This window comes from Penicillium cosmopolitanum, assembly GCF_028827165.1.
Source record: "Penicillium cosmopolitanum strain IBT 29677 chromosome Unknown utg000006l:49.0-5199605.0:1.0-5204138.0, whole genome shotgun sequence".
NCBI classification, from domain to species: Eukaryota; Fungi; Ascomycota; class Eurotiomycetes; order Eurotiales; family Aspergillaceae; genus Penicillium; species Penicillium cosmopolitanum.
This window is the reverse complement of record NW_026622676.1, coordinates 3,433,991-3,451,440: the sequence shown is the minus strand read 5'-3', so window position 1 is coordinate 3,451,440 and position 17,450 is coordinate 3,433,991. Positions and strand designations below refer to the sequence as shown.

Genomic DNA, 17,450 nt, shown 5'->3' with positions numbered 1-17,450 from the left:
GCTTGGAAAATAGTAGATTCGATCTTTCTATTTGAAAACTTGCTCTAGCTTCTAGAGGCGACAGGCATGAGACATCAACATAACCCCATAAACTCCAGCGCAAACCCGCAAACTTGACTCCATCTTAGAAACGCCTATCCCACCCAAGAACACCGAAGCTGGAAATATTTCAACAAGGAAAAAAAAAGGAGAAAAAATGACAGAAGAAAGAAACATCAAAGAATGACACAGAGAAAGAATTTGTCATGGAAAAAAAAAGGAGAAGGAGAGGGAGGTAGAAGACAATGATCGTCATCTAGCGCGACAGCAAACCCCGCCATTGATACCATTGATAGAATCGACGACCGAGCGACGACTTCTCGTCCAAAGATCCAGATGAAGAGGAGGCCTGAGACTGTTGCGACCGGCGTCGCCATTTGTCTTCTTGCTTGCGACTCTTCTTCTCGGTCTTGAAGCCACGAGAGGCATGCGAGTTGCAGAAGCAGTGCATGTGGACGGTCTCGATGCTTACACCAGGGCAGCTATCGCGCCGAGCACCACCGCAAACGCTGTAGCCAGCATCGGCTTCGCAGTGGCACCATTCATAGACGGTAAAATTTTGGCGACACATGGTGGGAGGTGTAATTGGTGTGAGTTGCGATAAAATATGATTTCACAGAGGATCGTCGCGGTGATGTCAGTGGAGAAGAGCTGGCTGATGCCGATCAATCGCGGTATGATGAATTTTGTCTCTTGGACAGCAACGCAACTTTGAACACGCAAGCTGGAGGACAGAAATTGGGAGCAAATGTGGTCAACACAGAATGAGGCCTTTCTTCTCCTTTTATTCGGTCTCCTTTTTTTCAATTGCGCGGGCTTCCGGTTGAATCGGAGTTTCGGTGCCGAGAGGGAAGTATGCGGATGGGCCGGATGTGGGTCGGCACGAAGAAGAAAAAGGAGGATAAAAGGGGGTTGTAGAAGATTTTGAGATGTTCAGGAGGTGGATGAAGAGGAAAGAAGAGAAATAGTCAGGCCAGCTGAGCAGGAGGTTGGAGGTTGGAAGAGGGAGGAAGGTGGAGGTGAAAGAAGAAGCTGGGCAGCAGGTTCTAGATCTACTCCCAAGAGGGGCAGTGAATACAAGGAAAAGCAAGCCGGTCTGACGTCAAAGACACAGCAGAAACGGCCGAGTTCGACACGCAATACCCCTCTACGGCCGCCCAGACAGATAAAATCCTCGGCGTTGCTGGTTCGCAGTGGAGAATTAGGGTAGTTGGCCTACCCCATCCGTCCGGCGGTTACATCTTCGCGCACCGTTTGGGATTGCAGTTCTCTGGTCCTGGCCCTGGACCGGGTTTTGCCCAGCCGCCACAAAATGGAGTTCGCCGGTCCTGGGCAGTCCTGGGCAGTCCTACGCAGTCCATTGACTAGTAGACAATAATAGAATTAGTGAATGGAAGGTCGTTAAACAAAGAAAAAGCCCGCCCGTCAGCCCATTGTTAGCTTTCAGCGCCTACGGCAAGGTTAAAAATAGGCTGAATCTGAATCGCAGGCCGAAACTCAACGGTAAGTCAGATCGAACAACGGTGTAGGGATGAACGGTGATCCGCAGTCGCCCGGGGTTGGGAGCTAGTTCAGGTTCGGTTGACAGCTTCGTCTCATTGGATGGAGATCGTGTCTGGGTTGCCGCCAGGACCCGGTGACGCCGGGTTGGTGTGTCAGTTGGCGCTGAAGGCCGGTCTAGAGGGATGAACATACATTCCTAGCGTCGCATGGAAGAAAGAGTGGCTCGCAGGGATCGTCGATCATGGACGCAAACGGCTCGATGGAGGATTATCGATCCATTGGACGTTCTTTGGAGGTTGGGGCGCAAGGGATTAATCAGTGCCTGGTGGCCTTGTAGCCTGGGTGCCTGAGAATCACGTGCTGCTCCCGCCAGTGACAGGTCACATGACGCGGGAATCTCCGCGGAATGCGGTGTGCTGCCTGAGGCAGCCATATTATCACCGCGGCCATCAAAGTTCAAGTTCCATGAACAAACAATTGGAGCTTCACTCATTTTGCCACACCAATTGACTAGGCATACCTACTGATCTGGCTCCTCCTCAACACCAAAGCTGTCACAGCATTACCCCTACCACCACCATCAACCATTCACCACACCCCCCAGAACAACCTGCAATGACAGAACCCAACATGACCGCCACCCCCGCGCGAGCTTCAACCCTACTAGCAAACCTAAACGCTGTAGCAGCACGCGTCGCCAATGCCTCAGCTCAGAGCACCGCAAAGAAAAACGTCCGCTTAATCGCCGTATCAAAACTAAAACCCGCCTCCGACGCCCTAGCTCTCCACACATCCCCCGCCGCACACACGCACTTCGGCGAAAACTACCTCCAAGAACTCCTCGAAAAGTCCCGGCTATTGCCAAGGTCAATTAAATGGCACTTCATCGGCGGACTGCAGTCAAATAAATGCGTCACACTGGCGCGGGATGTACGTGGCCTCTGGGCCGTTGAGAGCGTGGATTCGGAGAAGAAGGCTGCATTGTTAGATCGGGGTGGGGGGAACGCCCCGAGGAGGAAGTTTCCGCCAGCAAGACGAGAGCAAATGAATACGACGAAGCTGGTGATGCACGACTCCGCATTTACGTGCAAGTCAACACTTCCGGCGAAGAAAATAAATCCGGCATCGCGCCGGAACAAGCACCCGCGCTGGCCCGATATATTCGCGAAAAGTGTCCCCGACTCAAGCTTCAGGGTGTTATGACTATTGGAGCGATTGCGCGGTCTCGGGCTACGACCGCTGAGAATGAGAATGAGGATTTTGTGGCGTTGCGTGAGGCAAGGGATCGGATTGTGACTGAGTTGGGTCTTGAAGGGGAGGATGCTAAGTTGGAACTTAGTATGGGGATGTCTTCGGATTTTGAGGGGGCGATTGCTCTTGGCAGTGACCAGGTTCGAGTTGGAACTACCATTTTTGGAGATCGGCCGCCTAAGAATGAGGCGAAGGTTGTTTGAAAGAACGCAGATCCGTTGTTGGGGGAAAGGTCGAGGATAATAAGAAGATGCTTAGAAGTACCTAATAAAAAATAGGTTAGAGCGGAGGAAAAAAGAAAAACTCCAAGTTTTTTCGAGTGGCCTGGTAGGTTTGGACCTAAATCTAAGTTGTTGAAGAGCCACGGCACCGAAACCTAAAGCTATAACAGTACTACTGGGATTCCAAGGTTGAAAACTGACCCCACAATCATACTGGTACTACTAGTACTTTTAGTATTTCAACCAATATTTACCAGGAAGTATTTTTCTACAATTTTTGATAAAATTACAATATTTCTATAGCCATTTTAGTTGTATTCAATACCTCCCAAGAAAAGAAAGCATGAGAGGTTTGTAATGGCTAGAAGGAAAGCAGGCGAGAAGAGAGACCATTAGATGGCTCGATTGTCTAGATTGTAACAGTTGGTCGGTACGAGGCTCTTGTGGCAGTGATTATTCATGTGGTCAAGGACTCTGTTGAGAGGTGAGGGGCATGGAGATGCATGGAAGTGTAGAGGGATATTGATAGATGGTTGTTGCAACAGCTCAGGATAGTGAAGATGATCAAGCCTCAGAATGTAGCAGTCAAACAAGATATTTAGAATGAGGAGAGAAGGAAAGGAAAAATGACAAAGAAAGTACCTAAATACTTTTGCACGAATGCCTAAGGAAGGTAACGTGTTACAGTCGTAGTGATAGACGAGGAGATGGTGGAAGGCTACGCGTGCTACCATGGAATGAACGTGATGGTGCAATAGATAGATGATCGGATGAAGCTATCTAGTGGTGCTATCTACTACTAATTGGTGTTCTGCGGAATGATTAAGACGTGGGTGGCCCAGGCTCAAACAAGAAAGAAGACACAGAAGGAAATATTTTGACAAAAGGAAAAGCATCCTGTTTGCCTGAGACATGTCAGCCTCAACAGAGTTTCTAGGCCGTCTACACCAACAGTCCCTCGGCATAACACCTCCCATAAAGCGACGAGAGAAACGAAGATCCGACCATACCTTGAGCTCCGAATGCGCACAAAGGGAGCATATTGCACATGAAAAAGAAAGGCCACCCACCATACTGTTGTTGCGAAATTTGTTGACATAAGGAAAAGATATCGGTTTCATTTTCCAAGCAGACGGCCTTGAGAGCAGGAATCATGCGTTATTGTTAGCGAAACGGCAGTGCATGATCTCGTCGGCAAGATCATAATATCCAAGGTCGTTGGCCAGGGACTCTGTTTCTTCAAGACAAGATTGTAAGCAGCGGCAGACCCGGTGCCTCAGGATGCTGCGGACAATCCTATGTTGCCCACGGGCAACACAGAGATGGAATAGAAACCGAAAGTGACGCGCCCGCTCCGACTCGGGGCGCCAGGTGGGATTCTGAGCGAGAGCACGCCTCACCACGCCTTCGTTCTCATGATTCATGCCCCAGATGAGGGCAGAGGAGCCTTGGCGGATACGGTTATGACAGTACAAGTAATTCAGGAAGACGCGTGAAAATCGGCGATTGACCAGCAGCAAAGCGTAGATGTCCCTTTCCTCCAGTCGGTCACCTATAGCAAGAAGAAGCTCTGGTGGAAGAGTCTGGAGCGACGGCATAATCAGAGATGATTGAAACGGGCTTAGTTTGTAAGCGATCAAAGGCTAAGAGAAAATCAGAAGTTTCAGTATAAATAAGACGACAGCTCCGAGTGAGGAAGAGGAAGCAGTGACCAAACTGACAAAATGGCCGTTAAAGACCCAGAATCGGTGAGATTCGTATGAAACAGAGATGGAAAAGAGATGAAAGTCGTGGAAAGAAAGGCGGTTAAGGGCCATGCGCGCAAGGATACTCCGCTCGAATCCCTCGAAGCGTGTATTGAGGTAAGAAATCAGCTATTGCCCCAATGCCACTTCAGAGGCAGTGTTGAGTCCCCTGGGGACCGGGGAAGCACCAGAGTCTCGGAAAGTATCCTCAAGCGAATTGAGTCGGCGTTGGAAGTTCACTAGCAAGTTGGGATAGCAGAATCGAAGGCGAAGAGGGTGGGTGTAAAGGGCAAGTTTGGTGTCTGGCAAAGTGGGAAGTGAGAAAAGCACCTGCCAGTAGGCAACGACGTTGAGATGGTCGTTGGGATGGTCTTTGGTGCCGTCGTTGATGCCGTCGTTGGCGCCTGTCCCCACTGTCCCCATCTATTCTTCACTTACACCACAGCCAGCTGTAGCCTATAGGTAGGAGGCAGCAAGCTCGGAATGTGGTCAGTTTGACAAAAGTGCCTAGGTAGGTATTAAGGAAGTCAACATCACTAACTTATACTCCAGGCTGATCCTATATATATGCCCCTTATACTCTCGGAGATTATGGACACTCAACAAGATCCCGGAAAATGGAGTAGTAATACCAGAAATTGCTATCTTAGAACTATCTATCTGTCTATAATCTTGCTACCCTACCTTCAGCTACATTGCTACCTTAGCTAGTATAAATATATACTAGTCCACCATAGTAGCTAGTATAGCGCCACAGCGCCACCGCGGATCAAAGATAATCCAGCACCGCCACAGCGGAACGCGGGCGATCGACAGCGGAAGTGGCCTCAGGCCAAAGCCAAGACTCCCAAGACCAAGCATCAGCATCTCCTGGCCCTGCTTCCAAACGTTAATTCCTCCTTCCCGTCGTCTTTGGCTGGCCATTGCACATTCATCTTCAACCGATCAGGGATATGGTTGTGTAATCGATCGCAATCCACTGAGGTGTTCTCCGCGTGGCATGAGAGACCCTGAACTTCAGAACCCCACAGCCGACAACCCCCGTTGACCCAACACCTCCCTTGCGCGTGAGATCGAAACATTACCGAGTCGTCGTTGCACACAACCTTCATCATGTCATCCATGCGTGGACTGGTCCAGTTCATCGCCGACCTGCGAAATGCGCGAGCGCGAGAGCTAGAAGAGAAGCGCGTCAATAAGGAGTTGGCCAATATCCGACAGAAGTTCAAGGGCGGCAGTCTCAACGGTTACCAGAAGAAAAAATACGTCTGCAAGCTGCTATACGTTTATATACAAGGTTACGATGTCGATTTCGGTCATCTCGAGGCGGTGAATCTTATCTCTTCCAGCAAATACTCCGAGAAGCAGATCGGTTATCTGGCCGTCACCCTGTTCCTACACGAGGAGCACGAGTTGTTGCACCTGGTTGTGAACAGTATCCGGAAGGACTTACTCGATCATAATGAGTTGAATAATTGCTTGGCCCTACATGCTGTGGCCAATGTTGGTGGTCGGGAGCTCGGCGAAGCGCTTGCCACTGAAGTCCACCGGCTATTGATCTCCCCGTTAGTATACCCCTATACACCCACCCGGCCGAGGAACCTACGAGTCTAACTCTGTACAGTACATCGAAGGCCTTCGTGAAGAAGAAAGCCGCCCTGACCCTCCTCCGTCTTTACCGCAAATACCCTGGCATCGTTCGCAGAGAATGGGCCGAGCGAATTATCTCGATCATGGACGATCCCGACATGGGCGTCACCCTCTCGGTGACTTCGTTGGTTATGGCACTGGCACAGGACATGCCCGAAGAATACAAGGGCAGCTATGTGAAGGCCGCGCAACGCCTGAAGAAGATTGTGGTGGACAACGACATCGCGCCGGACTACCTTTACTACCGGGTACCATGTCCATGGATCCAGGTCAAGCTGCTTCGTCTGTTGCAGTACTACCCACCTTCCGAAGATAGCCATGTACGCCAAATCATCCGCGAATCCCTTGCCCAGATGATGGCATCTGCTATGGAAACCCCGAAGAACGTTCAACAGAACAACGCCCAAAACGCCATTCTCTTCGAAGCCATTAACCTCCTCATTCATCTCGATTCAGAGCACAACCTAATGCTTCAAATCTCCTCTCGCCTGGGCAAATACATCCAATCCCGCGAGACTAATGTCCGTTACCTCGGCCTTGATGCACTGACACATTTCGCCGCCCGAGCCGAAACCCTCGACCCGATCAAGAAACACCAAAATATCATTCTGGGCTCCCTCCGAGACCGTGATATCAGTGTTCGCCGCAAGGGACTGGACCTTCTCTATAGTATGTGCGATACAACGAACGCGGGGCCAATCGTGAACGAACTTTTGCGTTATCTACAGACGGCGGACTACGCAATTCGTGAAGAAATGGTACTCAAGGTTGCCATTCTTACAGAGAAGTACGCCACCGATGCCCAATGGTACATCGATATGACCCTGAAGCTACTCTCCTTGGCCGGTGATCATGTCAACGACGAAGTGTGGCAACGAGTTATTCAAATCGTGACAAACAACGAGGAATTGCAGGCGTATGCGGCCCACACCCTTCTTGGGTATATGAAGAATGACTGCCACGAGAGCTTGGTCAAGATTGGCTGTTATGTCCTGGGCGAGTTTGGCCATCTGATTGCAGACAACCCGGGGTCCAGTCCCATTGAACAATTCCTAGCACTACAGGCCAAGATGTTCACAGGATCTGATAACGCCCGAGCTATGATCCTATCTTCGTTTGTCAAGTTTGTTAACTTGTTCCCCGAGATCAAGCCCCAACTCTTGCAGATCTTCCGGCTCTACAGCCACTCCCCCGATTCCGAGTTACAACAGCGAGCCTTTGAATATCTGTCCCTGGCAACACTCCCGTCAGACGATCTTATCCGAACTGTCTGCGATGAAATGCCTCCCTTCTCGGAGCGAACCTCGATTCTGTTGTCGCGCCTGCACCAAAAGACAGCTGGTACGACTGAACGAAAGACATGGGTGGTTGGTGGAAAGGATGCCAATGCGGATAAGAAAGAGGTCCTCATGGCCCAGACGACCGGTCTTAAGCGTTCCTTCACAACGATTGTTAATGGCACTCGAACGGGAACGAATGGAACTCCAACCCCGACCAGTGCTACGAGCGCCTCCGGTGACTTGGCCGGTCTTGACTTCTCCAGTGGACCCGCACTGCCTGCTCCGAACCTGGCCAGCGCAGCTCACCTGACCCCAGACTGGGATATCGGCTTCAACCGTCTTTATTACACATCGGAAGGCGTTCTTTTCGAAGATGCACAGATCCAGGTTGGCTTGCGATCGGAGTACCGTGGCCACATGGGTGTTGTCAAGCTCTACATTTCTAACAAGTCCTCTTACCCAATTACCTCTTTGACAACAACCATCGACAACCCAGCCACGCCAAATCTTAAGATCGACACCAAGAACCTCCCTGACTCTACAGTCAATGCAGCCGCCCAGACCCAGCAAACACTATTCTGTGCCGTCCACGGGCCATTCAGCGATGCCCCTACCATTCGAATCTCCTATCTGGCTGGTGCGCTTCAGGCATACACTCTTCAACTACCTGTCCTGATGCATCGCTACATGGAGCCATCGTCATTGTCGGCGGAGGACTTCTTCAAGCGCTGGCGACAAATCGGCGGCGACGCGCTGGAGGGCCAGAAGACGTTCGGCGTGACTGCTAAGAACAAGACCGCCACGGAAGGGTTCACTCGACGAACTGTGGAAGGATTTGGATGGAAGATCCTTGACGGCGTCGACCCCAATGCGAAGAATATTGTTGGCTGTGCCGTGTTCCAATTCGAGGCTGGTAAAACAGGGTGCCTTATGCGGTTGGAGCCTAACTACGAGAAATCGGTATGTCCCCCTTCCAATACCCATTTACTCTCTGGGCATAAGTTCCGTGCTAATATGTTATTATAGATGTACCGCGTTACCGTACGCGCTACGCAGGAAGGTGTCCCACAGGCATTGGTCAAGCAGATGGAGCAGAAGATGTCCCAGGAACGGCTGCGGATGGACCTTCATATGATTAATTAATCTGGTGGAGATGATTATGCATGTATATCTTAAATTCTAGCCAATATCAGCGAGGATTCACGGATCTCTCGATTGTACATTCAAAGTGTGTGTCGCTTCATTTTTACCACATCCGACCGAGGTCCTGCGCCACGGTATGGTAGGGTTGGTTTGTTGTCGGAGGTGTCAGTACTTCTACATTGTTTCCAATTCTTACCCCGCATCTTCACCGATAATTCTACACATGCTATCCTATTATGGTCGTACCCGACGTAAAGGATAATTTAAAGTAATGATATCTCATGTCTCGTTATCAATTACCACAATCGCAACTTGAACTTCAAGTTGGCAAATGGGATGAATAGTATACAAAAAAGCAATCAGTCTCCAGTCTCTCCAACGCCGCCCATGAACTATAACAGAAAAGTGTGTTCAAATGGGAAATGCATAACCATCAAAGCAAATCATAGGATGGAATGAACAATTTAAGAGCGGGTGGTGAAGTCAACCTCCAGGGCAGACTCGATACCCTCGGCCTTCTCGCAGGTGCAGGATGCTAGAAAGATTGTTAGTTTTGAACTTTTGAAAAAAAAATTTGAGTAGATGGATATTCGACTTACCAGAGGGACGGCTGCCACAGGCGCAAGCATCACCCTGAACGGGCGAGTTCTCGGTGACGGAGCGCTCGCAGGTGCATTGGCCAGCGGGGCGAGAGCCTGTCAATTATGTTAGTTTTGATTCAATATTGACAATGCTCATTTTGGAAGTTAAGAGTTAAGACATACGGCATGAGCAGCGGGGACCGGCGGTGGCGTTCTCAGTGGCAGACTTGTTGCAAGAGCAGTGGAGAGCGCTCTCCTTGCCGCAGGAGCACTTGGCCTGGGCGGCGCAGACGCAGCCAGCGCCGGCGTTGGTCTTGCAGCAGGTGGAAGCGGGGTGGACCATTTTGAAGATTGGTGGTGGTGGTGGTGGTTTGTGGTTGGTTGTTTGGTTGGTTGGTGGTGGAGATGTAGATCGGATAAGCTTGGAGCTCAAGATTGCAAATCGACGAGATAGAAGAGTGGTTTTGTGTGTTATAAAGTTTTCAGAGAAGACTGTTTAGACAAGATGAGGATGAAGAAAGAAAATAATCTCGAGCAAAGCATTTGGTCTTATAGCCCTTGGGTGTTCGTCCGTCTGCGTCACCGCGAGTGGCATGATTGCCAATGGGCGATCGCTGATTGGTCAATTGCCACTAGATAAAGTGGGGTCATGTGACTCTTGCTGGTTTGGTAGTGCAAATGCGCCTCCTTTCACTGGCTGAGCTTGTTCCTGTCTGTTCCTGTCCTGCAAGGATGACCTTTGCTGACTTTTGGCTGCTTTGTGATTCGACAGAATGCATAGCATGATTGCCAATCAGCCCCGCAGAGTAACTGAGGCCACCAGCCAAGTATGCAGGGACTCGAAAGTTCAAGAACTTCCCAATAGCACTCGGGCCGAAAGGACTCCGTACTATATCTTGTGTAGAAACACAAGGACCCAATCGACTGGGAATGCCCCATACCATGGGTTCGTGAGGTTATGTCATAAACATCACGACTTTGTTGACTTTCCCCCCAAACCTTTGCTTTTGCCCTCTGAACCTTGGAACACAGTTTGCTCCAGGCCCAAACTGTCCGCGGCGATGGTCATGACCACCACCACCATTCTGATTTCAAGTTCTCTTTCTTTTTCCTTTTCGCACCGTACCTGAGATCTTTCATCCAACCATAGTCTCATCATGGATTTCTAACTTTACACGATGTTCAAGTTACTTATCCCTATTTTTAGGGGCCTCGCTATCTTCATTCTAGTATTGCTAGCAAGGGGATTATTCGAGCTTTGTGTGGAATGGATTTGCTACTGGCGATCACAACGACAAAAGAAGGCCGCTCTAAAACAGGCGCTTGAATCACCCTCAGGCTTCTATCGGCTGCTTGTGGCGAATGTAGCAGGGAATGCAGCGGTGGAGATATCCCAAGATCCTCTCAAATTCAATGAATATTTCGATATCAGGGGCTGGGAGTGCTACTGTTCACAAGGCCGAGGAACGGATGCTCTCATAGCCTACATTCTACCGGCTATGTTGAATGTAACAGAGAAGAAGTTGCAAAATCTCTCTCAAAACAAGGACCTCCTTGATGTTGTTCCGGACGAGAAGTTCCGCCAGGCCCTTGGGATAATATTGAATACGGACCCCCGGATTAAGGCGAGCCTTCAGGATACCCCGGATGCTTCTTAGGACATTGGAGAACAATTTTAAATTGCTGTATTGCTGTATTTTTATTGCTACTTTCATTTTCATATCTCGAGGAAGTTCCTACAATGTTGTTCGGCATCACTGTGCTGCCTCAGGCATCAAGGATCGCCTTCCCGTTGCTGCCTTAATTTCTAGTAGTCAATCCCATCTCACATTCATTACCACTTCCAAGCTTCGCTCATACACCATGCCTCCACCAGTACTGACAGTCTGACACCGGTTAACGCCTCAAATCCCAGTAAGCTTATACCTGTGCCGACTAGTGCTAATTACTGGACCAGCTAGAACAACTCACATACGCCGAGCATTTGACTATCACTGCCCAATACGCAAAGCCATTCATTCCCATTTTCACTACTACCGCTACAGCCACTCCCCTGCCATTATCATCTAACCTGATACCACTGTCGTGGAGTAATTGGTACCCACGGAGCCTGGTCCCTGGGTCAACGTGAAAGCTGAGACAAAAATCAACACAGCCGAGGATGCACAACACATACCAATGCCTCGAGTACGTGTTTGGTTAATCCCACATCTCGCCTGGTTATGAGTGCGATGCCACATTTTTCAGTCTCCTCTCGAGGATGAAGTTCCTTGAGACTTCGTTATCCACTGACGTACTGTTCCGTACGAAACATAGCCTTCCAGTACTCTGCTCAGCTACCACAACCTTGGAGCGTCTACTTGTTACTGTCAACTGCACCAAGTACAGAACAAATAATTCGCTTCCATCGAAAAACGTACGAGACAGGTCGACGGTAGAACCCCATTTTTCGTAACATGGCCTCCAGGATACCAGGGTGACAGATATGAGGGCGGCCGCTCATTGCATCGGTGGATACTGCAGACGAGCAGGTGTTTCTATGCCTGTTACGAGGTTCAACATGCAATACACAAGAGGACTGTCAGAAGCCAGGTGGTAAACCGTGGAAATGTTGAAGTTAAGTGTCTGATCAGCACAGCTTATGTAAGGTCAAATGGAACCTCAAGAAGTTTAATAGCCAATGATATAGAATCTTGTACACATGGTTTCCCCCTTTTTCTTCCCTGTTTACACTGGGCACATGCGAGTAGATCGCTTCGCTTCGCCTAGTTCGCATAAATATCGTGCTGCTTGACCTTTTTGACGCAGGTTAACGAATAGCAGTGACATACTGTACCAAACGGCAGCATTACTTGAAGGAGAGGCCCAATCGGGAGTCAAAGGAGACCACCCATGGATTTAAGGACACAATTATCACCGAAATCACAGATTTCTTTATCGTGTTGAACATAGGCAGGCAGAAACGCTATTGGACTTTGGGCATCAGGTGTTGTTGCTGAGAGAGAATCTCCAGCGAGACTGACAAAGTCTTTAATGCACTAGTGAGTCGCGATTTTTATTTCTCTACTTTAGCAAATAGAAGTTCTCAATTGATCCACCACCCTGAATTAATATAATACATCTGACACTTTAGAGCCAGGAAGTTCATGATAGACTGGCTTGATCTGAGTATTGTGGCCGTCCAGCTCATTCTCACCAGAGCTATTCTCATGACGCCCACTGTCACCACTGCTCCCATTGTTACCACTAGTAGTCATGCCACTGCTACCATTGAGCGTTTCTGGAGACCAGAATGTTGATTGTGGGAGAGAGTTGTGTTCATCATGCAATGAAGACTCGGGAGGGCCGCCGTTATGTACAGGCCCAGACAGGACAGATACGTTTGGCTTAGGATCGATAGCCTTATTTCTGGATTTTTGTCGCTGCCGGCGAATGTAGAAGAATATTATACCCAGAAGAAGGAAGAATCCAACTACTGCACCCACTGCAATACCGGCAACGGCCCCTCGGCTCAGGTTTGAAGAACTTCCAGAGCTGCTGCCACCAGAAGAACATCCGCTTCCAGAGCAGCTGGAAGTACTGGCATCTTTGGATATTATTGCAACAATATCCTCTTCGGAATCCTCTTCCCAGGAGCAAGCTGATACATTGAAGACACCGCGCTCATAATCGGTCGATAAATACCTAAATATACACTTAGCAAATGTGTCTTACGATGAGAATTGTTCACTCACGCTTCCTGCAAAAATACACGACCCAAAGTGTATTGGCTGGAATTGGCTGCACGCTTTAATGGGAAGTAGTAGCTGCTATTATCGACCAGCGGAGGCTTTGCAGTTAGAGCAAACGCTTCGTATGGGAGAGTGATTGCGACAGCTTCTCCCCCAGATCCCACGTCAGATAGCCGAAAGGTCACTTCAGCATCTGAGTTGAGCAATTCAGTATTCTGCGTCTCATTCACCAGATATAAGCCAGAGTCGTTATCCATAGTTAAACCAAAGGCCTTCTCAAATTCATTGCACACGCTATCGGGTAGCCAGAGATTCGGGTCGGTCGAATCAATGAATATGTCAATTGGGTTGGATAGTAATATCGAAGAGGTGGATCCGCTGTAGCTAATTGACTGTAGGTAAACGACGAGGTCGCGCGTGATGTCGTCTGCCATTGTAAATGAGACAGAGTTCGAGGTAAATCGCGATTGGTCATAGCCAGAGAAGATGAGTTGGCCGTACACCTGCTTGAGCCCTAAAGAGGAAAAAGAATCCCAATATATAAGTCATAAAGTTCCAATTTTGACCAGAGACCTGCCAGGGATGCTCACGATATTTAGCGCCCGCGGTGTAGCTCCAACTCAAGCTTGGGATTTTGCCTTGATCCTTGAGAGTTGTGAAGAACGAAGGCGAAGAAGCGTTTCCTAGGGTGCTGAGGTTGACTTGTTGAGGATTGAGACCGAATATTCCCCTGTGATCAGACACATTAACAAAACTCCATCCAAATCCGGATTCAAGGCGATTCTTACAGATAGAAGGGCTCAGGAGTTGCGATCCCTGCAAGAGTCTGATTCTCGAGCTTCGGTCCATTTAAGCTGAGACCTATGTCATCCGTCGCGAACTCCGATCTTTGAGAATATCCCAGGTTGGCCTCCAGACCAACGCCGTTGTTGTTGATGTTGAAGATGCCCAGCTCATTCCAACTAGACGATTTGTTCAAGTTAAACAAATCGCCTCTTGAGGATGCGCAATTAGATGGTGCATTGGCGAAAACCGAGTCAGAGCACCCATATTCAGATAACACCACCATGGACTCCGGAGAGGCCGTCGAAACTAGCACTCTAACATATTGTTCTGGAGTACCTACTCGAAGAAAGAAACTACTCCATGGTCCATCGTTGCCATCACTAGACATGAAATCAGTAATAGTACAGCCACTGCAAGGCTTTGGGTGAAGAATTACAAATATTGACTGGGAGAAACGACGATAGGAGACGAGGAGCGTGCAGAAAGAGGTGACGCCCAGCGTTGCGGTATCCAAGAAAGTATCAAAGCCAGCAGAGCGACCAAAATGACCGAATACATGTTGGCAAACCGCGGAAAGATACTTTAAAAAAGATGTTTCGTTTCCGCAGGCAGTGAGTATGTGGCTAGTGAATGGAGATAGGGGGCCCTCGTGCGCCTTTTCTCCGGGAAAACAAGACAAAAAATCGTCATGATCCTGCAGGTCCCTTGTGGATATTTTTGGGAGAAATTCAATAGCAATTGACTTGATGCGATCGCTGCCAGGTCACAAATGCCGGTGGAAGCATATTCGCTCTCGCTCTCGCACGGACAGGACATAAACAAAAACCTGTTGACTGCCGTTTAAAAACCTGCTCCACAGCAAGCACTCGATCTAATCAGGGACCGCGACCGGGATTTATGCAGATCCAAGCGACCACGTTACTCTCGGTCCTTACTGTTCCTGGGTAAGCCGTTGTCTGTCATTGCCTTTTTGAGAAAGACTTCCGTCTAGCTCAGCTATCATGACCACATCGAAAGGTAATTACTCGTTGGCAACGAGGCGCAAGCTATCCCCAAGACGTCATTCTTGTGTGATTATTTTCATGCGCATCTTAATCTTGTTGTTCAGAAGCAAATATTCAAAACTTCTAGCAGGGCGAAAAATATTCTATTTGTTTGCTGTTTTCCTTCTCGTTCGCGCGTCACAGAGCCTTGAATCTACCTGATCTAGCCCGAGTCGGCCGTTCCTTAATTCAAGTTGCCATATTCGAGTGCATTATCACAAAGTCAAAGCCATGCGATCATTCAAATTCTGGTCCTTTCTCGGGCTGCTGAGTACTGAAATAAGCTCAGTCAGCGCTGCTCCTGGCTCAAGTGCGAAATTGGACCGGGGTGAACACGATGGAGAAATCCACAGTCCTAGTTTCTGGTCTGGCGACCCAAAGACCCATGCTTATACCTGGGGGTCGGAACGGACATCCTTCTCGCCTGCGACCAGCGTTTGGTATACGGACACCACGGTCGCGCACACGACTACAATTTGTCCCCCGTCGCCTGGAAATAGCACAGTAATCGTCTCTGACGTTTCGACGATCTCCTGGAAACTTACAAGCACGACGACCTACTCAACAACTTTGACCTATGAGGAGTCATCTATCACAACATCTCCCCCTCCTAATCCGTGTCCAACATCATGCAAAGTGTAAGCTAGCTGGATACATAGCCCCATATGATTCACCGACGTACACAATGCTGACTGTCTTCACAGCTCGGCCGGCACGGTCAATTTGTTTTACTGGCCAACGGATCAGCCATACGACTACCCAACAACATACTTCGATAAGCACCTCGATTATACCTTGTAAGACCTACCCTGAACCTGCTCTCACATTTGACTGACTCATTATTTCTACGATATATAGTACTTCCCCATCGGTCTACATGATTGTTGATAAAATTTATGGTACAAACACCGCTGGTGACATCGTCGGCCCCTCTGGTACCAGCGTGATTTTCCCACTTGACCTCGACGAAGTATCGACCATTGTGCCCAACATCTCAGCGACCCATCAACTTACGCTGAACGATCTTCACACCGACTGCCCACAAACAGAAGAAGCTTCTGTTATCGCAACAAAAGTGGCAGGTGGTCCTTGCGACCCAATTCTCGCAGCCCCAAAGAAGGTCAAATCATGGGCTTCTCCTTGTGGCGCATGTCAGAACTTCGGATTGTTTGATCCCCCATATGCCGTTGCTCCCCTTACTGGAGGACTGGTGCCAGTTACTACCACGACTGTGGAGCCCGCCCCCCAGACTACAACCACAATTGCATCTGCTACTGAAACTACCATTCCTGATGAGACCGCCGCATCTACGACATCGCAATCCACTGCTGCTGGCGTGGCGGTGACACTGACCGAATCATCTGGCTCGTTTGTGGCCACCATCCCGGTGACAATTCCGACATCATCTAATCAACCTTCATCTGAATCCTCAGTTGCTGCAGAGACTGCCACGGAGCCTTCTATGCAGACTTCAACCTCTAGCACCACCTCTCTCGCATCATCGTCTTCATCCTCATCTATGGGTGCGAGCCCGAGTTCCAGCATACCCGCGGCCCCCGCAGCCGCCCCCAAGCTCTCTGGTGGACTTGGTTGGATCATGAGTCTGTTCTTGGGAATGTACTTCTTGTGAGATAATGTTTGCTTCGAGTAGACATGGCATCTATTACGTCGATAATACTAGTATTGGCTAATATTTGGTCTAAAATGATATCCACGAGATATATGGATGTTAGGTCAACTCAATTGGAAGATAATGATACCTGCCCACTAATAATAAATTCGGTTTATGGACGACATAGTAGTTAACCACTTCCAGTATCTTACCGTAAAAAGGAATTATGTTTCCTCAGACAGGCCTCGAAAAGTATCCTCCTCGTCTGGTAAACAGTTTGTGGTGGGGAATAGATATCTCCCTGGTGCTTGGTGATAATCTCCGAGTCACGGGGACGACACACTATCTCAGGGCGGATCAATTCTTCTTTGCGGGACACCAAGAAGCCCTGACAAACTATCGCAGCACGCTTGTTTACGCACTTGGCCTCTGTTTTAGAAATTCTGCAGTTCTTTACTTCAAGGTCTGTATGATGAGGATGGGGCCCCAAGTCCCAGCCAGCCCGTGCCCGGAGATAACCTTGGCTTTATTCCCCACCTATCCATCTGTTTGTCTGCCCTCCTCCCCCTCCTCCTGCACCACCATCCATCCGTGTACTACGTTATGCTTCTAGCATATCCCCTCGTTTGAGCCTGAGCTCGTCACACGCCTCAGCGGTATGTGACCCACCTATTCTTCACTTAACGACCCAGACTTGATGACGCCCCACTGTCATCAAGCCCCACTCCTGCGGAGTTAAGAGCTTCAACAATGCCTTTTCGCAATCAGATGCTCGGAAGGAAGTACTCGTAATAGCAGTCATACGGCCGTGAAATACAGAGCATGATAAATCCAATGGCTACTAATATCTCTCCCAAAGTCTTAG

At 49.1% G+C, this 17,450-nt stretch overlaps 9 protein-coding genes across 9 annotated transcripts; 4 read left to right on the top strand and 5 right to left on the bottom strand.

The window, feature by feature from the left end:
- Nucleotides 1–295: 295 nt before the first annotated feature.
- On the bottom strand, nt 296–610 carry N7509_005809 (uncharacterized protein; the record flags this gene model as incomplete). The annotated part of the gene is made up of 1 exon (XM_056630446.1): nt 296–610. One exon carries the CDS (start codon nt 608–610, stop codon nt 296–298), a length of 315 nt encoding a protein of 104 aa, XP_056489748.1.
- Nucleotides 611–2,157: 1,547 nt separating this feature from the next.
- N7509_005808 (uncharacterized protein) lies at nt 2,158–2,996 on the top strand (the record flags this gene model as incomplete). The annotated part of the gene is made up of 2 exons (XM_056630445.1): nt 2,158–2,472; nt 2,556–2,996. 2 exons carry the CDS (start codon nt 2,158–2,160, stop codon nt 2,994–2,996), a joined length of 756 nt encoding a protein of 251 aa, XP_056489747.1.
- Nucleotides 2,997–4,165: 1,169 nt separating this feature from the next.
- N7509_005807 (uncharacterized protein) lies at nt 4,166–4,612 on the bottom strand (the record flags this gene model as incomplete). The annotated part of the gene is made up of 1 exon (XM_056630444.1): nt 4,166–4,612. One exon carries the CDS (start codon nt 4,610–4,612, stop codon nt 4,166–4,168), a length of 447 nt encoding a protein of 148 aa, XP_056489746.1.
- A 276-nt stretch (nt 4,613–4,888) lies between these two features.
- On the bottom strand, nt 4,889–5,182 carry N7509_005806 (uncharacterized protein; the record flags this gene model as incomplete). The annotated part of the gene is made up of 1 exon (XM_056630443.1): nt 4,889–5,182. One exon carries the CDS (start codon nt 5,180–5,182, stop codon nt 4,889–4,891), a length of 294 nt encoding a protein of 97 aa, XP_056489745.1.
- Nucleotides 5,183–5,872: 690 nt separating this feature from the next.
- On the top strand, nt 5,873–8,832 carry N7509_005805 (AP-2 complex subunit alpha; the record flags this gene model as incomplete). Its single annotated transcript, XM_056630442.1, has 3 exons — nt 5,873–6,324; nt 6,384–8,649; nt 8,716–8,832. 3 exons carry the CDS (start codon nt 5,873–5,875, stop codon nt 8,830–8,832), a joined length of 2,835 nt encoding a protein of 944 aa, XP_056489744.1.
- Nucleotides 8,833–9,296: 464 nt separating this feature from the next.
- On the bottom strand, nt 9,297–9,756 carry N7509_005804 (putative copper resistance protein Crd2; the record flags this gene model as incomplete). Its single annotated transcript, XM_056630441.1, has 3 exons — nt 9,297–9,367; nt 9,432–9,527; nt 9,597–9,756. 3 exons carry the CDS (start codon nt 9,754–9,756, stop codon nt 9,297–9,299), a joined length of 327 nt encoding a protein of 108 aa, XP_056489743.1.
- An 835-nt stretch (nt 9,757–10,591) lies between these two features.
- Nucleotides 10,592–11,071, top strand: N7509_005803 (uncharacterized protein; the record flags this gene model as incomplete). The annotated part of the gene is made up of 1 exon (XM_056630440.1): nt 10,592–11,071. One exon carries the CDS (start codon nt 10,592–10,594, stop codon nt 11,069–11,071), a length of 480 nt encoding a protein of 159 aa, XP_056489742.1.
- A 1,449-nt stretch (nt 11,072–12,520) lies between these two features.
- N7509_005802 (uncharacterized protein) lies at nt 12,521–14,213 on the bottom strand (the record flags this gene model as incomplete). Its single annotated transcript, XM_056630439.1, has 4 exons — nt 12,521–13,097; nt 13,148–13,658; nt 13,735–13,874; nt 13,933–14,213. 4 exons carry the CDS (start codon nt 14,211–14,213, stop codon nt 12,521–12,523), a joined length of 1,509 nt encoding a protein of 502 aa, XP_056489741.1.
- Nucleotides 14,214–15,850: 1,637 nt separating this feature from the next.
- On the top strand, nt 15,851–16,603 carry N7509_005801 (uncharacterized protein; the record flags this gene model as incomplete). Its single annotated transcript, XM_056630438.1, has 1 exon — nt 15,851–16,603. The coding sequence occupies one exon, from the start codon at nt 15,851–15,853 to the stop codon at nt 16,601–16,603; it is 753 nt and encodes a 250-aa protein (XP_056489740.1).
- Between the last annotated feature and the right edge of the window lie 847 nt (nt 16,604–17,450).